The sequence below is a fragment of the Dromiciops gliroides genome, chromosome 6 (assembly GCF_019393635.1).
Source record: "Dromiciops gliroides isolate mDroGli1 chromosome 6, mDroGli1.pri, whole genome shotgun sequence".
Classification (NCBI taxonomy): Eukaryota; Metazoa; Chordata; class Mammalia; order Microbiotheria; family Microbiotheriidae; genus Dromiciops; species Dromiciops gliroides.
The window spans coordinates 35,604,620-35,627,935 of record NC_057866.1 but is presented as its reverse complement, the minus strand read 5'-3'; the positions used below and the strand labels follow the sequence as shown (position 1 = coordinate 35,627,935).

The 23,316-nt window shown below is 40.7% G+C and overlaps 2 protein-coding genes and 1 non-coding gene across 3 annotated transcripts in view; 1 reads left to right on the top strand and 2 right to left on the bottom strand.

The window, feature by feature from the left end:
• Window positions 1–22,400, top strand: part of CD44 (CD44 molecule (Indian blood group)) — an 88,896-nt gene extending 66,496 nt beyond the window's left edge. The window contains exons 13-19 of the mRNA XM_043973241.1: window positions 604–690; window positions 4,067–4,159; window positions 5,565–5,753; window positions 9,196–9,243; window positions 11,479–11,553; window positions 14,082–14,160; window positions 18,436–22,400. Coding sequence (XP_043829176.1) covers window positions 604–690; window positions 4,067–4,159; window positions 5,565–5,753; window positions 9,196–9,243; window positions 11,479–11,553; window positions 14,082–14,160; window positions 18,436–18,649 — 785 coding nt within the window. The 3' untranslated portion in view covers window positions 18,650–22,400. The remainder of the gene's footprint in view (window positions 1–603; window positions 691–4,066; window positions 4,160–5,564; window positions 5,754–9,195; window positions 9,244–11,478; window positions 11,554–14,081; window positions 14,161–18,435) is intronic.
• SLC1A2 (solute carrier family 1 member 2) overlaps window positions 6,017–23,316 on the bottom strand; it is a 220,645-nt gene continuing 203,345 nt past the window's right edge. Inside the window, exon 12 of the transcript XR_006353653.1 lies at window positions 6,017–6,594. The gene's annotated coding sequence lies outside the window, so the exon portion shown is untranslated. The remainder of the gene's footprint in view (window positions 6,595–23,316) is intronic.
• On the bottom strand, window positions 16,341–16,446 carry LOC122733112. The gene has a single exon (XR_006353712.1). It is a non-coding gene; the product is annotated as a U6 spliceosomal RNA (small nuclear RNA).

Sequence of the window (23,316 nt, the reverse complement as noted above, 5' to 3'; positions counted from 1 at the left end):
TCTTCAGCCTTCACTGGAAGCTTTCTATCTGAAAATCCTCCCTTGTCCAATGGGAAATCCATCTTCCTACTTCCATATGCCTCTCCTACTTCTGTCTTTTTTGGTAAGCAGATTTACCCATCTTTCATTGGAGAGCTTGTCAAATTATTGAAGATATTGATCATGTCTTCCTCTCTAGCTCCTCTCCTCCAGGTTTACTATTCCCAGTATCTTAAAATGACCTTCATAGGGCCAATGTCGATGTTGATGGGATTTGTGACCTGACCTTGATTCCTTCAAGACTGGTTCTATGCTTTACATATGAAATATATTGTGTTGTTCTTTTAGTCCCTGTTAGATTTTGCAACAGGCTCTCTGTGTTTTTGAAGTCTTGGTGAATCTCATTCCCCTGGGGCACCTACAACAAAGGGCAAGTTCCTATGTCTTTCATAAGTTGCTGAGTGCCTTTTATACCCATGTTTAGAACAGTAAAAAGAAAAAAAGCCTGTGTAAAGGGATACATTAATATATGTATGTAGAAAAACAAAAATGGATCTGGGGCACAAAAGATTTGGAAATAAATGTTTAGAAAACAGATTGTTAATGCTTAATTAACCCCTCCAGATACAGCACCTCACCACTCAACCACAGATCCAAAGGAAGGGTGGATAGAAGACTATCATACCACAGACCATTCTCCAATGGCCACTCGTAAGGATAAAATCTTTTGATCCCCACCCCCCTTCCCTGCCCCAGGAGCCAATCTTCCTGCTTTAGCTCTTGTTCAGGCTATGCTTGGTGTTGGATCATGGTGAAGGAAAGGAGCAATTAGGCAACCTGACTTCTGGGGGAGGTATTCAGTTTTGCATGTTGTTGACCTTAAAGTGGTGGATGCTTCAGCTGTTAATTTACTTTTGGCGAATTGGCAAAGTGCTCTGATTGTTTTTCTATCATATTCTGCATGCTCTAGAATGAATGGCTTTGTGTGAATAATTGGGGAATATATCTTGCTTTTCCATGAAGAAACCTGATTGTACTATGTAGATGGTTTTCAAATATCTTCACTTTATTACTTCCATTTCCTTTGGGGTCCAGATCTGTGATTTCATCTGTGTTGAGGACGCTTGGTGTGGCTTCTACCAAGGTAGATCCACATCTCAGAGTTTCATACTAAGGCATTAAATGACCTGCCTGCCATTAAACATCCCGTCCTATCTGAGTCAGGACCTGACCAAAGGTCTTTCTGACTCCAAGGCCAGTCTCTATTCGGGAATCCACAATGCTTCTCAGTCACCCTTACATACATAATTCATGAATGAATGAATGGAAGAAAGGAAGGAAGGTAGGAAGGAAGGAAGGAAGGAAGGAAGGAAGGAAGGAAGGAAGGAAGGAAGGAAGGAAGGAAGGAAGGAAGGAAGGAAGGAAGGAAGGATGAAAGAGAAAGAAAGAAAGAAAGAAAGAAAGAAAGAAAGAAAGAAAGAAAGAAAGAAAGAAGGAAGGAAGGAAAGAAAGAAAGAAAGAAAGAAAGAAAGAAAGAAAGAAAGAAAGAAAGAAAGAAAGAAAGAAAGAAAAGAAAAGAAATTTCTTGCTATGGAAAAGAAGCATGTATTGATACTTTTTTGGAGATGGGGAAGAGGTGCTTTTAATCCATTTTAAATTAATTAATCCATTTAAATTAATTTAATGCTGGTAGATAATCATGGGGGTTTTAAAAATCAACCGTTTCCAAGGGAGGAAGATCACCAAGTGTTAGTTCTTGGCAATTAAAAGTCAAGGTCATAGAGACAAAAATCCAAGGAAAGTAAATCACCCCACATTATCTACCATCAAACATCTGTGCAGAGCCAAATTTGCTTCACTGGCACTTTGTAGCTACTCAGTCTAAGAGCCCCACCCAAACTCATTCAGAATTCATTGAAAGAACAAGGAAAGAAATTCATTCAATTCAATAAACATTTATTGAGAAATCCAATTCAACAAGTTAAATGCTTCTGCATGCCAGGGAGTCAGTCTGGCAACAAACCTTTTTAAAATACTTTATGTTAATAAGCACTAGGATAAGTCCTGAGAATACAAAGAAAGGAAACACATTCCCCCTTCCCCTCAAAGAACTTACATCCAAATAGGGAAAACAAGCATAAAAATAAGTAAGTACATGCAAAATGTATACAGAGTAGACGGAAATCAATCCCCCAAAGTGGAAGGTACTGGTAGCTGAGGGGACTAGCACAAGTCCTTATGTAAAAGGTGAGATTTGAACTGAGTTAAATGCATTAAAAGCACCTCTTCCCCGTTCTAGTCATGGTGGATAGTCTTTGGAAAGACAAAGGAACCTGGAAATGTAATGCCAGGTTTGGGGAGTAGCAGTTGGCTGAATTATCTAGAACACAGGGTGAGTGAAGGGGAGTAATAGGTAATCAATCAAGAAACACTCCTTGCCCCAAGGAAATGATGTTCTATTTGAATCCAAAGCTTGGACAGCCATCTGTGTGAAAAGCATTTCCATTCAGCTCCTGCCCTAATGCAGGTAAAATGGCAATCCCAACTTATGAATGAGCACCTTCAATTTGGGTTTCATTTCAGGAACTTTTTCAGGTTTTTAATATTATCCCCTTAGATGAGGAAAATTAAGATGGAAGCCACATTTCTAATTTGAATAATTGTGTACTTCTTCTGTCTAGAAATTTAGTGTAAATTTCAATGGAATGGAACTTTCTTGAGGGTAAGGACTGTTTCCTTTTTGTCTTTGTATCTCCAGTACAGTGCCTAGCAGATAGCAGGAATAGAATAGAGTATGATAGGACAGGATAGGATAGGATAGAAATGTCAGTGAACTTTTCAAATTTTGTATGGCTTGTGGCTCAGGATTGATGATGGTGGTGGTGGTGGTAGTGGTGGTGGTGATGTTTGTGGTGGTGGTGATGACAATAAGTAGCATTTACATAGCACTTTAAGGTTGAAAAAACTTTCCAAATATTTCTTTATTTGTTCTTCATGAAAAGCCTGGGAGGTAGGAGCTATTATTATCCATATTTTACACATGAGGAAACTGAGGTAGGCAAAAGTTAAATACATTTTTCAGGGACACATAGCTAGCAAGGATCAGTGCCTTTCACAGAAAAGCACAAAGAAAATGGTCTCTGACTCTCAAAACTATTTCTTTTTTTTTTTCTTTTTTTTTTTTTTTTTTAGTGAGGCAATTGGGGTTAAGTGACTTGCCCAGGGTCACACAGCTAGTAAGTGTTAAGTTTCTGAGGTCGGATTTGAACTCAGGTACTCCTGACTTCAGGGCCGGTGCTCTATCCACTGCGCCACCTAGCTGCCCCTCAAAACTATTTCTTATATAATCTGTGTTCCTAACCTGAAATGGATACACAGATAAAGGCCTTGTCTTTGACCCTGTGAATGGCTTATCCATGGAAGCCCAGAGAGTCCACATCTAGGGATAAGATTTGAAACATCAGGAGAGAGCAGACTGGCAATTGCTTGATTGAATGGGAATGGTGGTGGTGGTGGTGGTGGTGGTGGTGAAGAGAGGTTCCTGAATCACGTGATTCTATGAATTAAAGCCACCTGAAATTCACATAAGCTGGTTGTTCTTTCTGGTACTCTTTTCTTGTAGTGATTTGGCATCTGTGAGTGGTATGGGGGTGTTTGTGTCTGTTACAGTCATGCTTCCTGAATAACAGCAAGGCCTTCTTGACTGTTAGCAATAACTGCGTTTCACAATACCATGCGTTCTTTTCCTGTTTTTTTCCCCCCTTGGTTTTATGGTTGTTGGTTTTCCTGTGCGTTTTCTGTGATCGGGGCCAGGGCTGATTCAAAGCAGATGATATTGTTTGGGGGTGGGGGATACAGCTTACTCTGAAACTTTTCAATGTTGAAGACTTAAGAGGTCACCTTGGTGCAGAAATGATAGGTCTAATGCCCACTTTCATCAAGCATCGAAGGAGAATCCTTTGTGCAGGTCTGGCCCACCTTCTTTTCTTACTCACCTCTGGGTACATCTGTACCTGGACTTCCCACTAGCTTGTAAGAGAATTGCACCAAACTTTCTAATTGACTTTGGATTCATCCCTTATTCTAGCAGAACAGAATCACCCTCAGAGCACCTCCAGACCACATACAGGTTTGGAAGAGGACCACAAGCATACCACAGCTCCTTCTCCGACGTCTTTCAGTAAGAATGACAACTTCTAATGGCTTCACTTAGTAAACTCATTATCTAGGCTTGAGCTATTGATCAATAGAAAGCATGAGTAGTTGTCTGTGGTGGAGGAACTGGCTGCCATATTACTATGGGTGCTGGAGGTCTCTGGTGATGGAGCTGCTTCTGGGGATGGTTCTCTGCTTTTTCTGCTTATCACCTTCTCGATTAAATATTTTTCTTAAATGTAAGGGTTGATGTTTCCCTCTTAAACTCTCATGTCAATGATGTAAACTTTTTCATTAGTAGACTGCTTATTCCTCTTTTGGAATGATCTCAAAGTCAAAATTATACCATTTTTTGGCCTCTTAAATGAATCATCTCTTCCTGGTTCCCCGACATGACCTGTATTTCAGCTGTCTTTGTCTTCATGGGTCATAAATATAAGGTGACAATAGCCTGTGACTTGAAAATAATGCCTTCATGGCAAAGGGTAGAACAATTTGATTAGGAACACTGGATTCTGCCAGTTTTCCATGTTTGTATCCAGGTGCAGAAATGCATTCAACACATGGATGCTTTTTTGATACCATACTCTAGAGGCAGTGTGGCATAGTGCTTATAGTGCTAGGTTTGGAATCAGGAAGACCTGATTTCAAATCACTTCTATCTGTGATACTCTGGGAAGTTATTTAACCTCTATATGCCTCAGGCAAATCCTTAGACTAATTTACTAAGTTCAAAATGGGATATGATTTGCTTTGGTGGAGAAAGCTCCATAAAAGGAGTTTCCCATTGGGATGAAAATCACAAATTCTTCACATATTCTCCCTTAACTTAATTAAAAGAATTTGTTGTTGTTCTAGTCGTGTCTGACTCTTCATGACCCTACTTGGGGTTTTCTTGGCAAAGATACTGGAGTCATTTTCCATTTCCTTCTCCAGCTCATTTGACAGAAGGGAAAACTGAGGCCAACAAGATGAAGTGACTTACACAGGGTCACACAGAGCTAGTAAGTGCTTGAGGCCAGATGTGAATAGAGAAAGATGAGCCTTCTTGATTCTAAGCCCATCTAGCTCTTCCTCATTGAAAAAAAAAATGGTGAAATGGAAACCATTTGTGATCTAGCTAATGATAGATGTGGTGCTTTATCTGATTTAAGGGTCAAAGCCCCAGCAAATTAAATGATCCTTGAACAACACAGGCAAGAGGATGCAGCCAATTCTCCTCCTGGCCCTGATAAACCCATGATGATCCTAACTTAGAATTGGCCAAGATGCTTCTTGTAAAATACTACTCCTGGAAGGCCACTTGCTCTCTGGCCCTTTGATCCCTGTCAATGACTTTTTTAAAAAGCTTCAATACCAGAATTCAAGGATTATGTGCATGGGGTAGTGGTCTTGCAGATGCTGGGGTTACAATTGATTCCACCTTGCAGCAGATGAAGATGATGGATTAGAAAATGGAAGCCTTCCTGAAGACTCCACCACTCCCATCGAAGATTCCTTTTTTCATTTGCCAGACAGAAATGAGAACACAGCCCACTCCTCCATGATCCCCATGACTACTGGGTTGCTAGGAGGTACCACTCCTTTTGAAGGTTTTGCTCCTGGGAAAGGAGCTTCAGGTAATTAGGTTGTTTATTACCCAATTTGCTTTTCTTTTAGGGGCTCTCAACCTTTTCTGCATCATGGACTCTTATGGGAAATTGATCAAGCCTATGATCCCTTCTCAAAATAATGTTTTAAAATGCATAAAACAAAACACATGATGACAAAGGAAACCAATTCTATTGAAATGCACTTGAAAAATCTATACCTTTTAAAATCCATGGACCCAAGCTTAAGGGCCCTGCTCTAAGGATCCTGATAATCATGGTTAGGAAAGATGTTCTTTTTCTTTAGACCATGATGAAACTGTGATCAGAGAAAGACTTTTTATACCTTCTATTATCTTAGATATAAACTGAGGCTTTTGAAATCCTTTTGCTGCTTGTGAGAGGAGCCACTGTTAACTATCTTAACTTCTCTCAAGTCTCAATTTCCTCTTCTATAAAAAGGGAATAATAAACCTCGTGCTACTTATACTTAGTTCACAGTGTGGTTTGTGAGGTGAGGTTTTCGCATGATTCTGCATGATTAAGTTGAACAACAGTCAGTTCATCCATACAAAGCTTCTTTTCTTGACCTAGTGATAGCCATTTTGTTGTCTTTGTGATGATCCTATGATCCACACTTCCCATTCTCTCATGGTTCTTTCTGACTTCATTCTACATGTAATCATAGTTCTGTCTCCAAAGAATCTTTCTTTTGTTGGTTGTGGCAATTCGGTGGGTCAATCTCTTTTGGTGATGGTGGACCTCATGAGCATTTCTGAAGGCTTTTCTCTGCATTGTATGTTACAAATCAAAGGGTTTCATTTCATTTGCTTTAATGGCAAAAATTTGTTTTCAGCCTGTTGTTCAAATTCTGTAAAGCAATCCAGCAAAAACAAAACAAAATAAACAAACAAAAAAACAACAGCTGATTTTCAAGTCTACTACTATCTATTTCCTTTCCTGCCTTGCCCCCTCAGTTCTCATTCAGAGACTAACAATGAAGGAGAATGAAAATGTGAAAGTAGATTTAGGAAATTAATATTAAAAAAACTAACCCAGCCCTTTTAAATGTTAGGTGAAATTGTCCTTTCTAAACCTTTTGGTCACCCAACCATTGAAACATTTTATCTCCATTAGCACAGGGATTGATTCACCTTTGTCTTTGTATCTCTAGAACCTTGCACTTTGCCTAAAATAGAGTGGGTGCTCAATATATGCTTATTGATCTACTAATTAGTTAAGAGGCAGTACTTTTAGCATGAGGTGAACTGCCCAAACAAGTTAGGATTCATATTTAGTCCCTTTCCTTGACACTGTTTGATATTCTTTCAGTTAAAAAAAAATATTACTGTGACCTTTTGCTTCTGGTTTTTATTTTTGGAAATTCACCTGAAGAAATGATCTAAGAACACATGAAACTAACTGGTATTCTCTATAGCCAGCCAGCAAGCTGGGTTTCTCTGGTTGGGGAGTGGTGGGAGTCATTTGGCAATTTGTATCTTAGTTCACATTTTGAAATGATCGTTTAAAGGGTTACAAATACACAACCAATACTGCTTGATTGTTACCAGATGGGCTGCTTACTCATAAACTTGATATTCACATCTTTCTGATCATTACCCAATCACATTTATTAACCAATGTGTTCTGGAGTGGTATGAGCAGACTTTCCAAGGTTCTATATGGAAGAATTGTTAACAAAGCCTTGAATTCTGGATCATGGACAGTCCTCAAAATCACTCTCATGTAAAACCCATCGCTTCCCATAGTTTGTTCTTTTTTACACTATAAAGGGTTGGGAGTTTTTTTTTGGGGGGGGTGGAAGGTGGGGAAGTTGCGATGTTAGCGGCCACATTTATGTAAATTTTAAGTTTTTCATGGATTTACCCAATGCCGTATGGATGTGAACAACTGAAGAGATGATGATCTTTGTGACAATTTGACCCCAAGATACAATGGAAACTTGGTCTTTTTAAAACTGATAAAAACCAATCTGTCAGTCAACAAGGACTTATTAAGTGCCTATTAGGTGCCAGGCACTTTCCTAGATATTGGGGATATAAATCAATCAACAAGTATTTATGATGTGCCAGGCACTGTCCTAGGTACTAAGGATTCAGAGCCCCTGTCCTCAATAAATAAATTAAGGTACTAAGGTAAACAATGTATATGTATGTGTGTGTATATACACACAGAGACACATATACACATACACATACATATGATAAAGGAAATAAGTACATCCATTCTCAAATTTCCCTGGATATATGATTCAAATCAATAATGAATAAATCAATCAAATATTTCTTAAGCACCTACTATGTGCCAGAACAGAAATCAATAGTCATTTTATGAAATCACTTGTCCTCTCTAATCCAGATACCAATTATTTTGGAACAATTTTTATCTTAATAACCCCAGCATCTAATACAGTGCCTGGTCCTTAAAAAAATAGACCTATAATTTTATTAATATTGGAAGGTCGCAGTACAGAATGGCAATTCACTGTCAAAGAGGAGGCACTAAATAAATGCTCATCTATTAATTAATATGTTTAAGACACCATGGAAACCAAGAAAAAAGGTGAGGGGAAGGGAATCCCTGACTTCAAGGAATTTGCATTCTACAGGGATAACAAAGCATTTAGCTGTTCTCTGAGGGTACTCACTCTATGTGTGAAACAGTATTTCTAATATGATGTTGGAAAATGTAGCCTATGGGATTGTTGCTGATATCCCAAAATACTTCAGAGCAGAGATTCTGATCTTTACAATCCATGTGCCAATTTCCTTCTCATAACTATTGTTGATGGAGTGCTTTCAAATTTCTCCACTACATTGATTATTAGTGATTCTGGATGATTGATGGCAAAGACTAAATTTTGGTCCTAGTTTTCAGCTAATTGTGATAGCAATAAATACGAAACTCCCTAACCTCCAATTTCAGTTCACCAAATGTTCACTAGCCTGGGCTTAATCTCTAGATTTTGTTCTATGAATACTCTGCTTCTTGGATTTCCCCCTCCCTCCCCCCTTTTAAAAATTTTTTTTCGGTGAGGCAAAGCTCTCCTAACTTTGAGATGGTCATGCTAGAGGACTCTACTGATTTTTCTAGTGACTTCTTCCCATGGTAGTTTTGAATAGAGACCAGGACTTCCATTATCTCCATCTTCTGGAACTCAGTCACATAACCTTTGTTGGGCTGGGGACAAGAATGGTGATCTCAGAGGTGGGAGGTGGTGGTTGGGTTTCCATTAAGGATATTTCTTCTTGATATGTTGTCTGATTTTTCTAAATTTTGGTGTTCCAAAACTTAAGCCCTCTCGCCAATTGGAAGATGAGGAATGAGTAATGATGACTAACCATCTCCAGGTGCTTTCTCCTTCCAGTGCTCCTGGAAGCCAAACAATATGCAGGGTTCAGGGGGTGGTTTAAATACCAATGACTGAGTCATTATTAACTGATCTTCACAGATCCTGACGACAAGTATCCAGATCACGTCCATCATCCTCATATTACAGGTAAGTTTAGATTGCCTCCATCATCTGCTGGCAGCAGTAATAACTCATATTTCCATAGGGACTCTAAGGCTTAGATAGTGGGAAAAGCTGTTAATGGAAGTGGAGATGGGATTAATTTTGTATTCAGAGGGGCTGGGTTCAAGTTCTGGTTTTTTCCCCTTACTACTTGTGTGATATTAGGCCAGAGGCACTGAAAACCTCCAAGCCGTGGTGTCCTGGTTTGTAAAATTAGGCAGTTGTACTAGATGAATTCTAAGGTCCCTTTCAGCTCCAGATCTATAAGCCTATGAACTCCTCATCTCTTGACCTGTTTTTCTCAGAGTTGAATGAAGACAGTTATCTCTTTTAAAGCATGATCTCTCCTCCTAGAGATTGTATCTCCCAAATTTCAGAGTCAAGGGCCCCTGATTGGAAAACCTGCTTTCCCAGTCAGTCTCCCATAGCTTGACTTTGTTGGCCTCCTGGGTATGAAGCAACATTTGCTTTATCTCCTCCTTTATCTCTACTCTTGCCTCGAGTGAAAGTAAGGTGGGTGGGAACCATCTTGTGTTCTGGTCTGTTCCTTTCTCTCTATGCAAGCACCCCATTGTTCAGTTGCTAGGCCTTCTCTCTGCTGAATACACACCCTGAGATCTTTCCTTGCCAGAGGCAGTTGTTTTGAAAAACAAAATGGGGAGTTTAGGCCCCATTAAATTCCTCCTCTGATTCTAATATCAAAGGCTAACCTGAGTCAGAGAGACTCCTAGGAGACCCAGTGGGTTTTTCAAGCATTCTGGGACACCCAACAGGTGAAAACCTGCAAATGAGGTGGAAAACTTCCAGGGTAGGTGTTAAAGAAACTCCAGCTGGCTGGTTTAGATGATTTGGGACTTCCAAAATGAAAAAGATTGGCCCCTTGAAAATGCTCTAAGTTCTAGAACTAAGATACTAGGAACCAAGTGCCTCATCAGAGAACTATTGAACCCTCATTTGAGTTTTCCCGTACAGCAACATAACTATCCATTACCGGAGAAGGTTAAAGGAGGCATAGAATGAATGAAGCACCTCTTATATGCCACCCTAAGCACTTAAAAAGTAAATAATTTCATACTCACCATAACCCGGGGATGTAAATGCTATTATTATCCTTAGTTTACAGATGAGGTAACTGAGGCATACAGAAGTTAAGTGACTTGCCCAGGTCACAGAGCTAGTATCTGAGGCTGAATATGAACTCAGGTCTTCCTGATTCCATACCTAGTGTTCTATACCCTGTGGCACCCCCTAGTTGCTTGCAAGCACCAAGGAATAGAATGAAAAAAGCATTTATTACATCCCTAGGAGATAGATGCTATTATTATCCCCATTTTGCAGATAAGGAAACTATAGCTCAAGGAGGCTAATTTTCTTAGTCAGGACTTAAACTCACATCTTCATGACTCCAAGTCTAACTTACATTCTATCCAGTAGAAGTAATGGCAGTAGGGGGCATCTAGGTGGCACAGTGGATAAAGCACCAGCCCTGGATTCAGGAGTACCTGAGTTCAAATCCAGCCTCAGACACTTGACACTTACTAACTGTGTGACCCTGGGCAAGTCACTTAACCCCCATTTCCCCACAAAAAAAAGAAAAAGAAAAAAAGTAATGGCAGTAGAAAGGACAAGCACCAAATTGGACTTTGAAGGACCTGCGTTCAAAAACCAATTTTGTTACTTGTTTCCTGTAGGAACTTGGGCAAATGAGTTAGCTTGCCTCTGGAGCCCTTGGTTTCTTCATCTGTAAAATGAATTAGTTAAATTAGCTGACCTCTAAGGTCCTTTCCAGTTCTGAGATCCTAGGACTACATTTGTACATTGAATAGACTGAAATAACAAGGTTGTTGGGGAAGGGGGTGGGGGTGGGGGTGGGGGTGGGGAGACAGAATAGTAATTGAAGGAAGCACTGTGATCCAGAACTGAGTTCTCTAGAGACTCCCGAATTCAATTGAGAGTTTTCATGTTTTGTTAGGAAGAGGGAATGCTATCTCAAAAGTCCAGTGTTAGTCAAACTGAGAGCAAAGCTATGAGTTATGCTTGGGGCCATATTACCTCAGATGTTGCAGCCCAAATCTATTAATATTTTTACTGTGATCTCTCTAAAATAGAAAAAGGTTATCTCTTTCCTGGATGGCTGGGGATGAGTTCATGATGAAGGAAGAATTTCTTGATGACTGATTTTACAGGCAACAAAGTAAAATGCCTCTTTTTCTTTTCTAGTATCTCCAGGCTCTGATGGAAACAAAGACCACTCTGAACAAAATCCCAACCTTAGAAGGAAGCCCCAAGTTCCAGGTATGTTCCAACTTAGAAGAGGTAGATCTTCTTATGGAGAGAGCCTCACAAAGCCTCTCAGTCCTGATCAATCACAGAAGGAACAGTAGAAAAGGATTGTACAAGACTGTTCACCAAGGCTTATTCTTATCGTCTTTCAAGTCTGTGGGAGAGGGAACCAAGGTAGATTTCATTATAACTGGTTAGCCCATTTCCTCCTCCCATGCTGTGGATAATGTAAGCCATGTGGTGTCCAGGCTACAAGGTATAGAGGGGGATGAAAATACTTCTTCCCTTTTCCATTGAGCCTAGATTGACTTTTGATCAGACTTAATCCCCAAAAGCCCCAGAAAATCATTCCAGTACCATCATTACCACAGCTGTGGTCCTGGGTGTGAGCCAGCCAGCAAGAGACTGTGTGAGACACTGATGGGACCAGCTCTGGACTAATTTGTCCATGCCCTGAATTCTGACAAATGTATTTATTCCGGCAACATTACAGCAAACTGGGTTCCAGGTACCCTGAATGGAAAAGAATGGTTCTTTTTTGGGGGGGGGCGGTGATGCATTTGCAGTGGTTAGCTATGTGGTTGTCAGGTTTAGAATACTGAATTAGAGTTGTTATGGCAGCGTGAATAGAGGGCTGACTGTAGATTCAGGAAGACCAGGACCCAAGCTCAGCTGCTGCTTTGTGACCCTCTGGACAAATCACCTAAAGTGCCATAGGCTACTTTCTGAGTCAAATTGTTGGTTTGCATTGTTGGAGGCAGTTCCCATACTGGAAATTTTCTACAATGATAGGTTGGGAATTGATTACAGAATTTTTCATCTAATTAGATCTAATTAGAACTTTTATTATTAGGATTTAATTGAATTTAAGATTTTCCTTGAGTTGTAATTTAATCAATTCAATCCATACTCACTGCAGGCATCACAAAAACTATGTCTCATTAGGATAAAGGGTCTTAAGGATTTTTGTGTGACATAGACCCCTTTTACAGTCAGATGATACCAATAGACCCCTTCTCAGAAAAATATTGTTTTTTTTTATCATAATTGAAAGAAATAAATTTCAGTTAGAGGTTGGTAAGTATTAAGATGTATTTTTTTTCTTGTCCAATCCTTGCTCTAGTGGGAAGGAACTAAGGAAGAAATTGAAACTCCTTCCAGTGGTCTCACAGTGAACTCTGCCAGAAGTCAGAGCCCTTCAAGGGTTTGGAGGTGGTAAACAAATATGTTGCTTAAAGAAATAATTTACCATGACTTGGGCATTCAGTGAGTCACATACAAGTCAGTGCTTGAAATAAGAAAAAAAAGGGGGACAAGAATGAATGCTACCCCTCCTTCCCCCCCCCATCTCCCTCACTGCTTCCCATAGGTCTTCTTGACTCCCTTCCCCCCATCCCCCCAAGACATATTTAAGGAAAAAATAAAAGCAGAAATCTTTCATAATTATTTTCACTCAGTTGGTATTGGGATTAAACTGGTCTTCCACTCAAGTAGTCAGTTAGTAAATATTTATCAACCACCTACCATGTTCCAGGCATTCTGCTAGGCATTGGGAATATTAATCCAAATTATGAGATAGTCCCTGCTCTCAAGGAGCTTACCTTCTAATGAGGAAAGAGCAATAACCCTAGAATTGGAGGACCTGGGTTCACACCCCACCTCTGACACACATAATTTTTCTTCAATGAATAAGCATTGGGGCAACTAGGTGGCAAAGTGCATAGAACACCTGCCCTGGAGGCAGGAAAACCTGAGTTCAAATTTGGCTTCAGATATTTACTAGTTGTGTGACCCTGGGCAAGTGCTTTAACCCCATTCCCTTAAAAAAATCAATTAATAAGCATTTATTTCCTCCCTTCCCCAACTTTCTCCTCTCTAGTGGAAGAAATATGCATAGTGAGGCAAAAAAGACTACATTGGCCATGTCCAAACACACATATATACATATATATGCATATATGTATATATATATACATATAAATTCTGTATCTCTTGAGTCCATGGTTTCTCTGGAAGCCAGTGACCTTGAGTCATCTGTTAAAATCAAGGGGTTGGACTAAGTGACCTCTTAGGTTCCTTCCAGCTATAGATCAATGATCAATGATCTATCCAGATCTATGAGCCATGGGCAGCTAGGTGGCATAGTAGATAAAGCACCGGCCCTGGACTCAGGAGGACCTGAGTTCAAATCCGGCTTCAGACACTTGACACTTACTAGCTGTGTGACCCTGGGCAAGTCACTTAACCCCCATTGCCCCCCCCCAAAAAAAAAAAACCCAGATCTATGAGCCTATAAGGTCTGTAAAACCCCTTGGTCAATGGAAAAATTAAATGAATGGTCTGTCAGTTCAATTTAATCCAGCAGAGAAACCAAGGCTTTGCACATAGTTTGTCTTCAGATAAGAGAATGGATAAAAAGAGCTTCTTTGGAAGAGTAAGTCACAGCCCCCAGCATCATCCATCTCTCTGTCCTGCCACAGAGGGTCAGTTCATTTCAAGCCCATCCTGATTCACACATGTGTTTTGGCTTCCCTCACCAGAATGGCTGATCATCCTCTCAGCCCTCTTGGCGCTGGCTCTCATCCTTGCTGTCTGCATCGCTGTCAACAGTCGGAGGAGGTAGGACCTTTGGTCATTTTCAAGCTTACTTGTTAGAAATTCTTAAGGGGGGCTTAAGTGGGCAAGAGGGGCATTATTTCTGATTTAAATGACTTTAGATGTTGGAATTATCGAAGGTCGAGAGAAGGGAGAACTTTCCTACAGTGTGAGACTGTGAAACGCTGCTCACAGATTACTGAGTCTCTTTTTCCTAGAGTTTTGAAGAAAGAATAGACATATAGAGCAGTTAGAATTGTTCTCAGTGGCCATGATGACCTAAGATAGATGATTCACCTGAAATTATGGTGATGATGATGATAAAAAGCTAGCATTTATATAGCTCTTTAAGATTTGCAAAGTATCTTACAAGGACTATCTCATTTTATGCTCACAACAGCCCTGGGAGTTAGATGCTGTTATTATATTGATTTTACATATGGGAAAACTGAGATAGACAGAGGGTGAGTGATTTGCCCAGCATCACACAGCTAGTAAGTACCTGGGGCTGGATTTGAATCTTGGTCTTCCTGATTCCATGTCCATTGCTCTATGTACTGTGGTATCTCTGGTATGTATGCGATCTAGGGCAAGTCACTTCAACTCCTTGGGCCTCAGTTTCCTCATCTGTAAAATGAGGAGATTTAGATGGACTCTAAGCTTCCTTTAAGCATCAAATCAATGAACCCATGAAAACAGTGACATTACTTTATGTTTGGCCTTTAAAGCAAGCCAGAAAAAAAAAAATAGCTGGGGGAGGGGGTGGAAAGAATGCCAGACTTGAAATCAAGTGAGGCCTGGATTCAACTCTCAGTCCTAAACCTTGCTAGCTGTTTCCTCATCTATAAAATAAGGCTAATACTTCTTTCATTCCTTACCTTAGGGGAGTTGTGGGGAGGGATACATTTTGTAAATACTTTCGATTAGCTAATTGGCCAATCAGCTAATCAGTCAACAATTATTAATCGCCTACTACTACAAGGCAGTTAGGTGAAGCAGTAGAGTAAGGAATACCTCTATTCAAATATTAGCTTGTGACCCCGAGAAAGTCATTGGAAAAGACAGTGGTTACCCTATCTGCCCCAGTTTACTTATTGGCAAAATGGGAATGATAATAGCACATACCTCCCAGGGTTGTTGATCCTCAGCTCAAAGGAGAAAATATTTGTAAAGCACTTGGCAAACCCTTAAATTGCTGTATGAGTGCTGGCTCTTAGTATTTGTCAGGCACTGTGCCAAGGGTACAATGACTAAAAAAAACCCATGAGAGAGTCCCTGTCCTCACAAAGCTTTCAATTAGGAGAAAGCAAATCTGGATTAAACACACATAAACAGCAAAAAAAACCACTCCTAGAGAGACCTGAATAAATGGAGAGGGAGCGTTTTAGCTGACCTTCAATGATTTCCCTTGAAGAATGCCTCCAAAGAAGACAGTCCCCGCCTTTTTTCCTCAGATTACTTTTAAAAAGCAAAATATAGATTCCTCATCATTTGAACCCCAGCCCACTGGCCAATTCTTAGGGTATGTGATCTCCACTCCTGATCAGATTTCAGTAAGTCATTCTTGGCTGGTATTAATACAGAAATATCAGAGCTGAAGTGCTGAGCACATGGTCAAGTTCACCAGTGACATCCATCTCAGGGGTTCATTAGAAATGCTGGAGTCTGCCCATTATGCCTGGATAACTTAGGATTCAGTTTTATTTAGGGGAGAGACAGAGACAGAGACAGAGACTGAGAGACACAGAGAGAGAGAGAGAGAGAGAGAGAGAGAGAGAGAGAGAGAGAGAGAGAGAGGAGAGAGAGATTGAGAGAGAGAGAGAGAGAGAGAGAGAGAGAGAGAGAGAGAGAGACTGAGAGACCACCCCTTTGTTTCTTTTCCCATCCTCCAAATGAAGTCATTCACCATGGCAACCGACAAACAGGGATAGGCTGGATACTGGGCAGCTTGCTGGGAATGGGGCCGCCTGGGTGCTGTGAATTACCATGTACTTGATAATTGAGAACAGATTTGCAATTGTAAACTGAAGGGCAGTTAACAGAGTAGGCTGGATAAGTCTATGGATGAACATGTCCCTTCTAAAGCCACTGGGACATTACCATTCTCATAAAAAAAACCAAAAAAACTTCTCCCTTTCCCCCTCTCCCTCTCCCTTCCTTCCTCTCTTCTCCTCTCCTCTTCTCTTCTCTCCCTTTCTTTTCTTTCCTCTTCTTTTCACTTCACAAATTTACATGTCACCCTTGCAAGGCGCCATGCTGATCTTCTCTGTATCATTCCAATTTTAGTACATGTGCTGCCAAAGCGAGCACTCCCCCTTTCTTTTCTCTCCTCCTTTCTTCCTCTCTCCCTCCCTCCCCTGACACACACTTACTTTACAAAGGGATCGAAGATCCACAAGCTAGGTTTCATCTGAGAAGTCTGGGATGAGAGGGAAGCATCATAGAGACAGCCACATCCACAAACAATGTTGAGTCCATTGCTAGTGGCAGACATCTTTGCGTCCTGGTCAGCACCTAAGACTTGTTTCTCATTGTGGTTCCCTAGTTGGGGACTCACTTTGAACTTTAACAGAACTCAGCTTCATTCTCCTTGAATCTGAGATGACTTTCATAGGTCTTTGATCCTAGAGCTAGAAGAAATTTCAGGGGCTAGCTAGTCCAAGGTCATCCAGTACATTCCCTTATTTTACAGATCAGGAAAGTCAGTGCTCTTTCCACTGTAACAGCCAGTCAACAAACATATATTAAACTAAGTGCTGATGTTTCCTTACCCTTCTCTTTGAATCCCAGAAGAATACATAACCCCATGATGTTCAGATTCCTAAAAGCCGAACGGCCCTTAGTGGTCACCTAGTACATCTTCTCATCTATAATGCAGGAATTAATTCCACTCCACAACCATTTAGTCAGTGTGAGGGACTGCACTAAGCGCTGGAGATGCAAAGATAACAATAAAACAGTCCCTCAAGCCCCTCAAGGGGCTTACATTCCACTTGAAGGATATGATACACACAAATGAGTATAATTGGAGAGAGACAGTCAGAGATGGAGAAGACAGATATCCAATGCTACCTACCTCATATGCATGGGGCAATGTTATTCTTTTTCATGAGAAAGAGGAAGCATTGCATCATGGAGTAAGTGAAGTGAGGCAACAAGATGTGATCTACTGGGGAGAAAAGGTTCAGGTCTTTCCCTTTACATGGGCCTGTTGTAAACATTATATGCAGTAATGTGTGAAAGCACCTTGCAAAGGGAGCCAGGGCACAGTAGAATAATGCTCAGCTAAAGACCTAGGTTCAAATCCTGACTCAGTCACTTATCAGTTGTGAAATTTGAGATTGCATCTCTTTGAACTCTAGTTTGCTTATCTAGAGAAAGCTCAGACTGCTTAGTTCCCAGGGTGCTTATAAGAGAAGCACTCTATAAACCAGAGACCATAGCTTGGTGCTATGGTGAGTGTTGGATTTGAATTCCAAGGACATGGGTCCAAATTCTGGCTCTGCCACTTACCACCTTAGACAATTCACTTAGCAAGACTCACTTTCTGTGCCTTAATGTCTAATCTGTAAAATGATGATGTTGGATTGTTGTTCAGTTGTTTCAGTTGTTTCTGACTCTTCCTGATCCTATTTGGGGTTTTCTTGGCAAAGATACTGGAGAGGCTTGCCATTTCCTTCTCCAGCTCTTTTGACAGATGAGGAAACTGAGACAAACAAGGTGAATTGACTTGCCAAGGGTCACACAGCTAGTAAGTGTCTGAGGCCAGTTTTTAACTCAGGACAATGAGACTTCCTGACTCTAGGTATCTGGCACTCTATCCACTGTTCCACCTAGCTTCCCCTACCTCTAACATCCCTTCCAGCTCTTGATCTGTGTTATCAAGGATGACTGTTTGGTATTTATGGTGAAAATCTTCAATCTAGACTAACTGGTTAAAAAAGAAATCTGATTAAGTGAAAAGAGAAACTTTATCATTAACTCTTGTTTGAAAAAAATGGGGGGCAGCTAGGTGGCACAGTGGATAGAGCACCAGCCCCGTAATCAAGAGGACCTGAGTTCAAATCTGGATTCAGACCCTTGACACTTTCTAGCCGTGTGACCCTGGGCAAGTCACTTAACCCCAATTGCCTCACCCCCCCCCAAAATGGAGTTTTATCACTTCCATGTACAAATAATAACTCAGAGTGGACTAGAAGCCAGAAGAATGGTTGAACAGGGGGCTCTTCCTCCATGGCTGCCAGCCAAATTCCTCTCTTCAGTCCCACTCACCTCTTATATTGATTTTGTCCTGACCAGGTGTGGGCAAAAGAAGAAGCTGGTGATTAACAATGGTAATGGAGCAGTGGATGACAAGAAGACCCCTGGGCTAAATGGTGATGCCAGCAAGTCTCAGGAGATGGTGCATCTGGTGTACAAAGAGCCAGCTGATGGTCAAGTGGGACAAAATGAGTATATGATAGCTGATGAGACCCGGAATCTGCAGAATGTTGATATGAAGATTGGAGTATAAGACCCACCAGGCCTGCTTGTCAAATGAGAGCTGGGGACATCACCATGATGTGGAACTGGGACTAACTCAGATGCAATGTGCTACTGATAGTCAAGTTGGCTTTTTTTTTTTGTCAAATTTTTTTCTTGTCCTTTGGGTTTTGTGTTGTCATTAGTTTGTTTTTTTTTAAGTCAAGCCCAAGTTTCCAAAATCCACATTGTTGGGTATAAATTTGATAATACCAGTTCCTGCCTGGAGGGCTCCCACCAGCTGTGATTCGTGATGGGTGGCTATTAGCTTGAACAAAGATACATTTCATTTTTTCCTGTCCTACTATCCCTTTCCCTCCCCTCCCACCTTCTCCAGTCTCTCCCACCCCAATTCTACCTTCAGAATCTTTTCATGTAATGTTTCCTATGTCTAAAGAGGGTTCAAGGGGAAGGTGTGTGTGTGCATATGTGTGTGTGTGTGTGTGTGTGTGTGTGTGTGTGTGTGTATGAGTGAGTGATTAGAAGGAAACATCAAAGCAAAACCAGGCAGGTTCTCATTGGGCAGGGATGGAAACATCATCCCCAACATTCTGGTTGATTCAGTTTTCCAAAGGTGTGCTGGTTACCCATAAACTGTGGAAAGTTTCTAAAGCTCATGGGCCATGCCTGGAGGGTGAAGCTATTTATCTCCAGTAAACTATTTAACTTTGTTTTGACAAGCCCAGCCCTGGAGGTCCATTGATCTGGGTGTTTTTGTCAGAGAAGAGAAAATGCTTTAAAGGTCTGTATTTGTCACCAGAACTATTGATGCCACTCCCCTTGAGTAGCTGAGCACTCCTTGTGGGTAGACCAGAAGGCTGCCCATTGTCATAACTTGGAATCTTCTCAAAAGTAGTGACCACAAATTCAGACCTACCCATGACAAATCTCACAAGATATCAGTATTGTCCCTCTGAGTTCTGAGAAGTCCCACTCTCCTGGTACTGTCATTTTAAGAAGCTTGACGCTCATTACTGTTCTAATTCCCACCTGTTCTGTTGCCCTGCAGGTAACTTTAAAATCACATTAAATATGTATGACATACCATTTGCTGAAGTGGGAAGCAGGGGGTTGCCAGTTTATCTGATGTTCTTCTGAACCCTGGTCCAGCTAGTGATGTCCATGAAAATCAACCCATACCCCTCCACCCTCACAACACAATTGAGGAAACAAGAGAATGAAAAGGAAAGACGATGTAAATAGTTACTATCCAACTTAGACATTGGAACAGGATTTTTTATTTTTATTTTTTGCTTTTTGGGGGGGTGGGAGAAGGGGAAGGGCTCCTGTGCAAGTGCTTTTTATTAGTGTATTTATTTTTATTTTAACAAGTCAGTGGGATCCATTTTGCCCAAAGGAGGTCTGGAACAGGTTTAGATTGTAAACAGAACCTGAATGGACCTTAAAAGTCTAATCTTCCTTGTCCTATTTTACAGAGAAGGGAGACGGGCTTGCTTAGGTCAGTTACCCAAAGGCACCCTGAAAGAGTTAATGGACATTCTTGGCCCTGGGAAGACTTCATCATATCTAGGACTCACTTAGCTCCCTAAGTCAGTCATGGTTCCCTTCTCCTCTTTCATGACACCCAGCAGCTGAAGTAGGCTTTCAAAACTTCTCAAGCCCACTTAAAATGAATCACCAAATCCATAAAGTGGGTCTGTAAAAGCAAGTCTGATTTCTGAGTCATGGGGCCAGTGGGAGTCATGTGCCAGGGAGAAAATTGGTTCCTGCTCTACTCAGCAGGCAATGCTTTTGAGACAAGAAAATTTCAGCACGAATGCCATTTAGGGCCTTATTCACAAAAATGTCTACTCTAAATGAGTCTTATTTGGCAGATAAATAAAGGATAAAATGGCCTTTTATTAGTACTACACTAGGGGTTTGGGAAAACATTCAATCCTTTTTTTTTTCCCCTTCTGTCTCCATTCTGGGCCAGTTCCAGACCCAACTCTTGGGCTTTTTCTTTTAAGTTTCTAACCAATGAAACATCATCTCATGACAAGGATGCCCTTTATTTCTCTCTTGCTATCAACCCCAGAAGCAGATTTAGACTTGCTTAACTCAAGGAACTTCAGGATGTGGACAGTCATGTCCAACATGGACAAAGCTTAAGTATCATCTTCAAGGCTCAGAAGTCCAAATGTCAGTTTGGCTTCTGGCATGTTGGTTCTGCTCAAGCCCACTGCCACCTAAACAGTATGACTGACTAAGGCAATTTCTTTGGGAAAAGGAAAAGCCTTAGTTTTTATAGTGTAAAAGTATCTCCTGCTCAGAAACACACACACACACACACACACACACACACACACACACACACAGACACACAGACACACACACACACACACACACCAATTTCTGTCCAGGCTGCAGGCTAAGATAAAGATTCCAAGATTATTCCAGAAGTGAGTTTGACCCTTTCATGGCTGAGAGCACTGAAGCACATGCTCTGGGGTGATAGAAATAGAAAATATTGAGGAGTTGCTCTTGAATTTTAAAACTGGAAGGCACCTCCAGGATCATCTAGTCAAGGACTTTTTAACTTTTTCTGTGTCTTAACCATTGGTAGTCTGGTAAAGCTTATGGATCCCTTCTCAGAATAATGTTTGTTGCTTACATTCAATCTAGAATGAAATGCTAAATTTCAGGCAGAAGTTAGTGAAAATAAAGATAATTTTTTCCCCTTCCAATCTCATGGAGCCTCTGAAACCTATCTATAGACCCCTTGGAGATTTATGGATGGCAGATTTAGAATTCCTGATTTGGGAACTAGGAACTGATCTAGCCCAATTGCTTCATTTTGTTCATAAGGAAAGTAAATTCCCCCAGGGTTTCTTTTTTTGCCTTTGTATCCTCAGCTTCAACCAGCATTCCTGGTACATAGTAGGTACTTAATAAATGCTTGTTGAGTTGAGAAAACCCAAGACTTGAGAGAAAGGATGTGATTTCGTCAAGGTCAATTGTAATTTAGTAAGTAGGAAATCCAGGATTCAAACGTAGGCTAATTCAGTCCTCTTCCCAATATGCTCTACTGCTCTTGGACAGTTCCCTGTCCAGTTCCCTGATGGACATCCACTCTTGAGATTTCTTATCTCATGTTTTTTTTAAATCATGGAAGGACAATGATGTATTTCTCGAATAACTGATGACTGCATGCATATCCTGCCTCAAACTTGCTGGATAGCTTTAAACAAATCACTTAACATCTCTTAGGCTCTTGGCAAAATAGAGTTGCTAGCATTGAATTCTTTGCAAAGCAACCTGAGAGTTTAGGAAGTAATCTATCTTGCCATCACCAATTTTTTCTTTTCTCTAAGGCTGCACTGAAATTTAGCATTTTATTAAAAATTAATGGAGCAGAATATCACTTTATGTCTGTACCTTGTTATGTCTTAACCTAGAAAAAAAAAACCCCAGACTTCTCTGGTGGGGCTTCCCCTTTGCAGGAAACCGTATGGCACATAGTAGGTGCTTAATAAATGAATGTTTATTGACTAATTGATAGAGAATTACTTTGCCATGATTTTAGCTAACAGATTGGATCAGGCCAACAGAATAAGGTGACTCCCAGTTTCTCTTGGGAAAATAATAAGTATTTGACAAGCAATAATATGAACTGTTGGGCAGCTGGGTAGTGCAGTGGATAGAGCACAGGGCCTAGAGTCAAAAAGACCTGAGTTCAAATTTGACCATAGATACTTACTAGCTGTGTGACCCTGGGCAAGTCACTTCACCCTGTTTGCCTCAGTTTCCTCATCTGTAAAATGAGCTGAAGGAAATGGCAAACCATGCCAGTATCTTTTAGAGAAAAACCCCAAATGGGGTCATGAAGAACCAGACACAACTGAGAAACAGCTAAACAACAAACAACAAAACTATGGCCTGTTAAATACCATGTTTTGGGGTACTATTTAGTGTCACAGATGTGTGATATTTTCTAAAAACAAAGTATATTATTGATTCATCTGTGCATGATAATTGGTTGCCCTCATTTTAAAAACAGTGTATCTTCTTTCCCCAGATATTTGTTTATTTATTGAGAAACTGCTTATAAAGAGAAAAGGCATGATATGTATACTGCCCTCATGGAAAGGACTTATTGGAAAACATTAAATGGCTAATGGAATCCAAAAGGAGAAAATTGTGCTCTGGTCTCTAATTGAAGTGTGTGTGGGGGTGGGGGGTGGGGGGCTTTTCAGACTAGTTGACAAGTCTGGTGGAGGGGGGAATAACACAGGATTTATATGCCTGGGAAGGATAGGTACTAAAATTTTAAGAAAAAAAGTTCTTGATATATAGCAGGACTGAGACATCTTCCATATTTCTGCCCCCAAATGGGGATTTGCTCTCATTAACTAAAAGGATAAACTGTGGTGAAGTGTATAGTGTGATGTTTAAAATCTAAATTGTGGTCGCCTTAAATTAGAAGCTTTAGCACCAGTCCTTGGGCATTAAACATTTATTAAAGCATACAGATATTCCCATGGAGTTCATAAAGTTAAGAAAAAAGCCTATTTAGCCTAGAGTTCCAGCCTGGGCTGATTCTTCCTCAAGTCCTCTGCCACAAGCCTGCTTCAATCACGAACTCTCTCCAGCAAACTGATTGTGGAAGCTTTTTATAGGTCTGGAACAGAGGTGGTCCTTACACACTGCTTCAAGCTG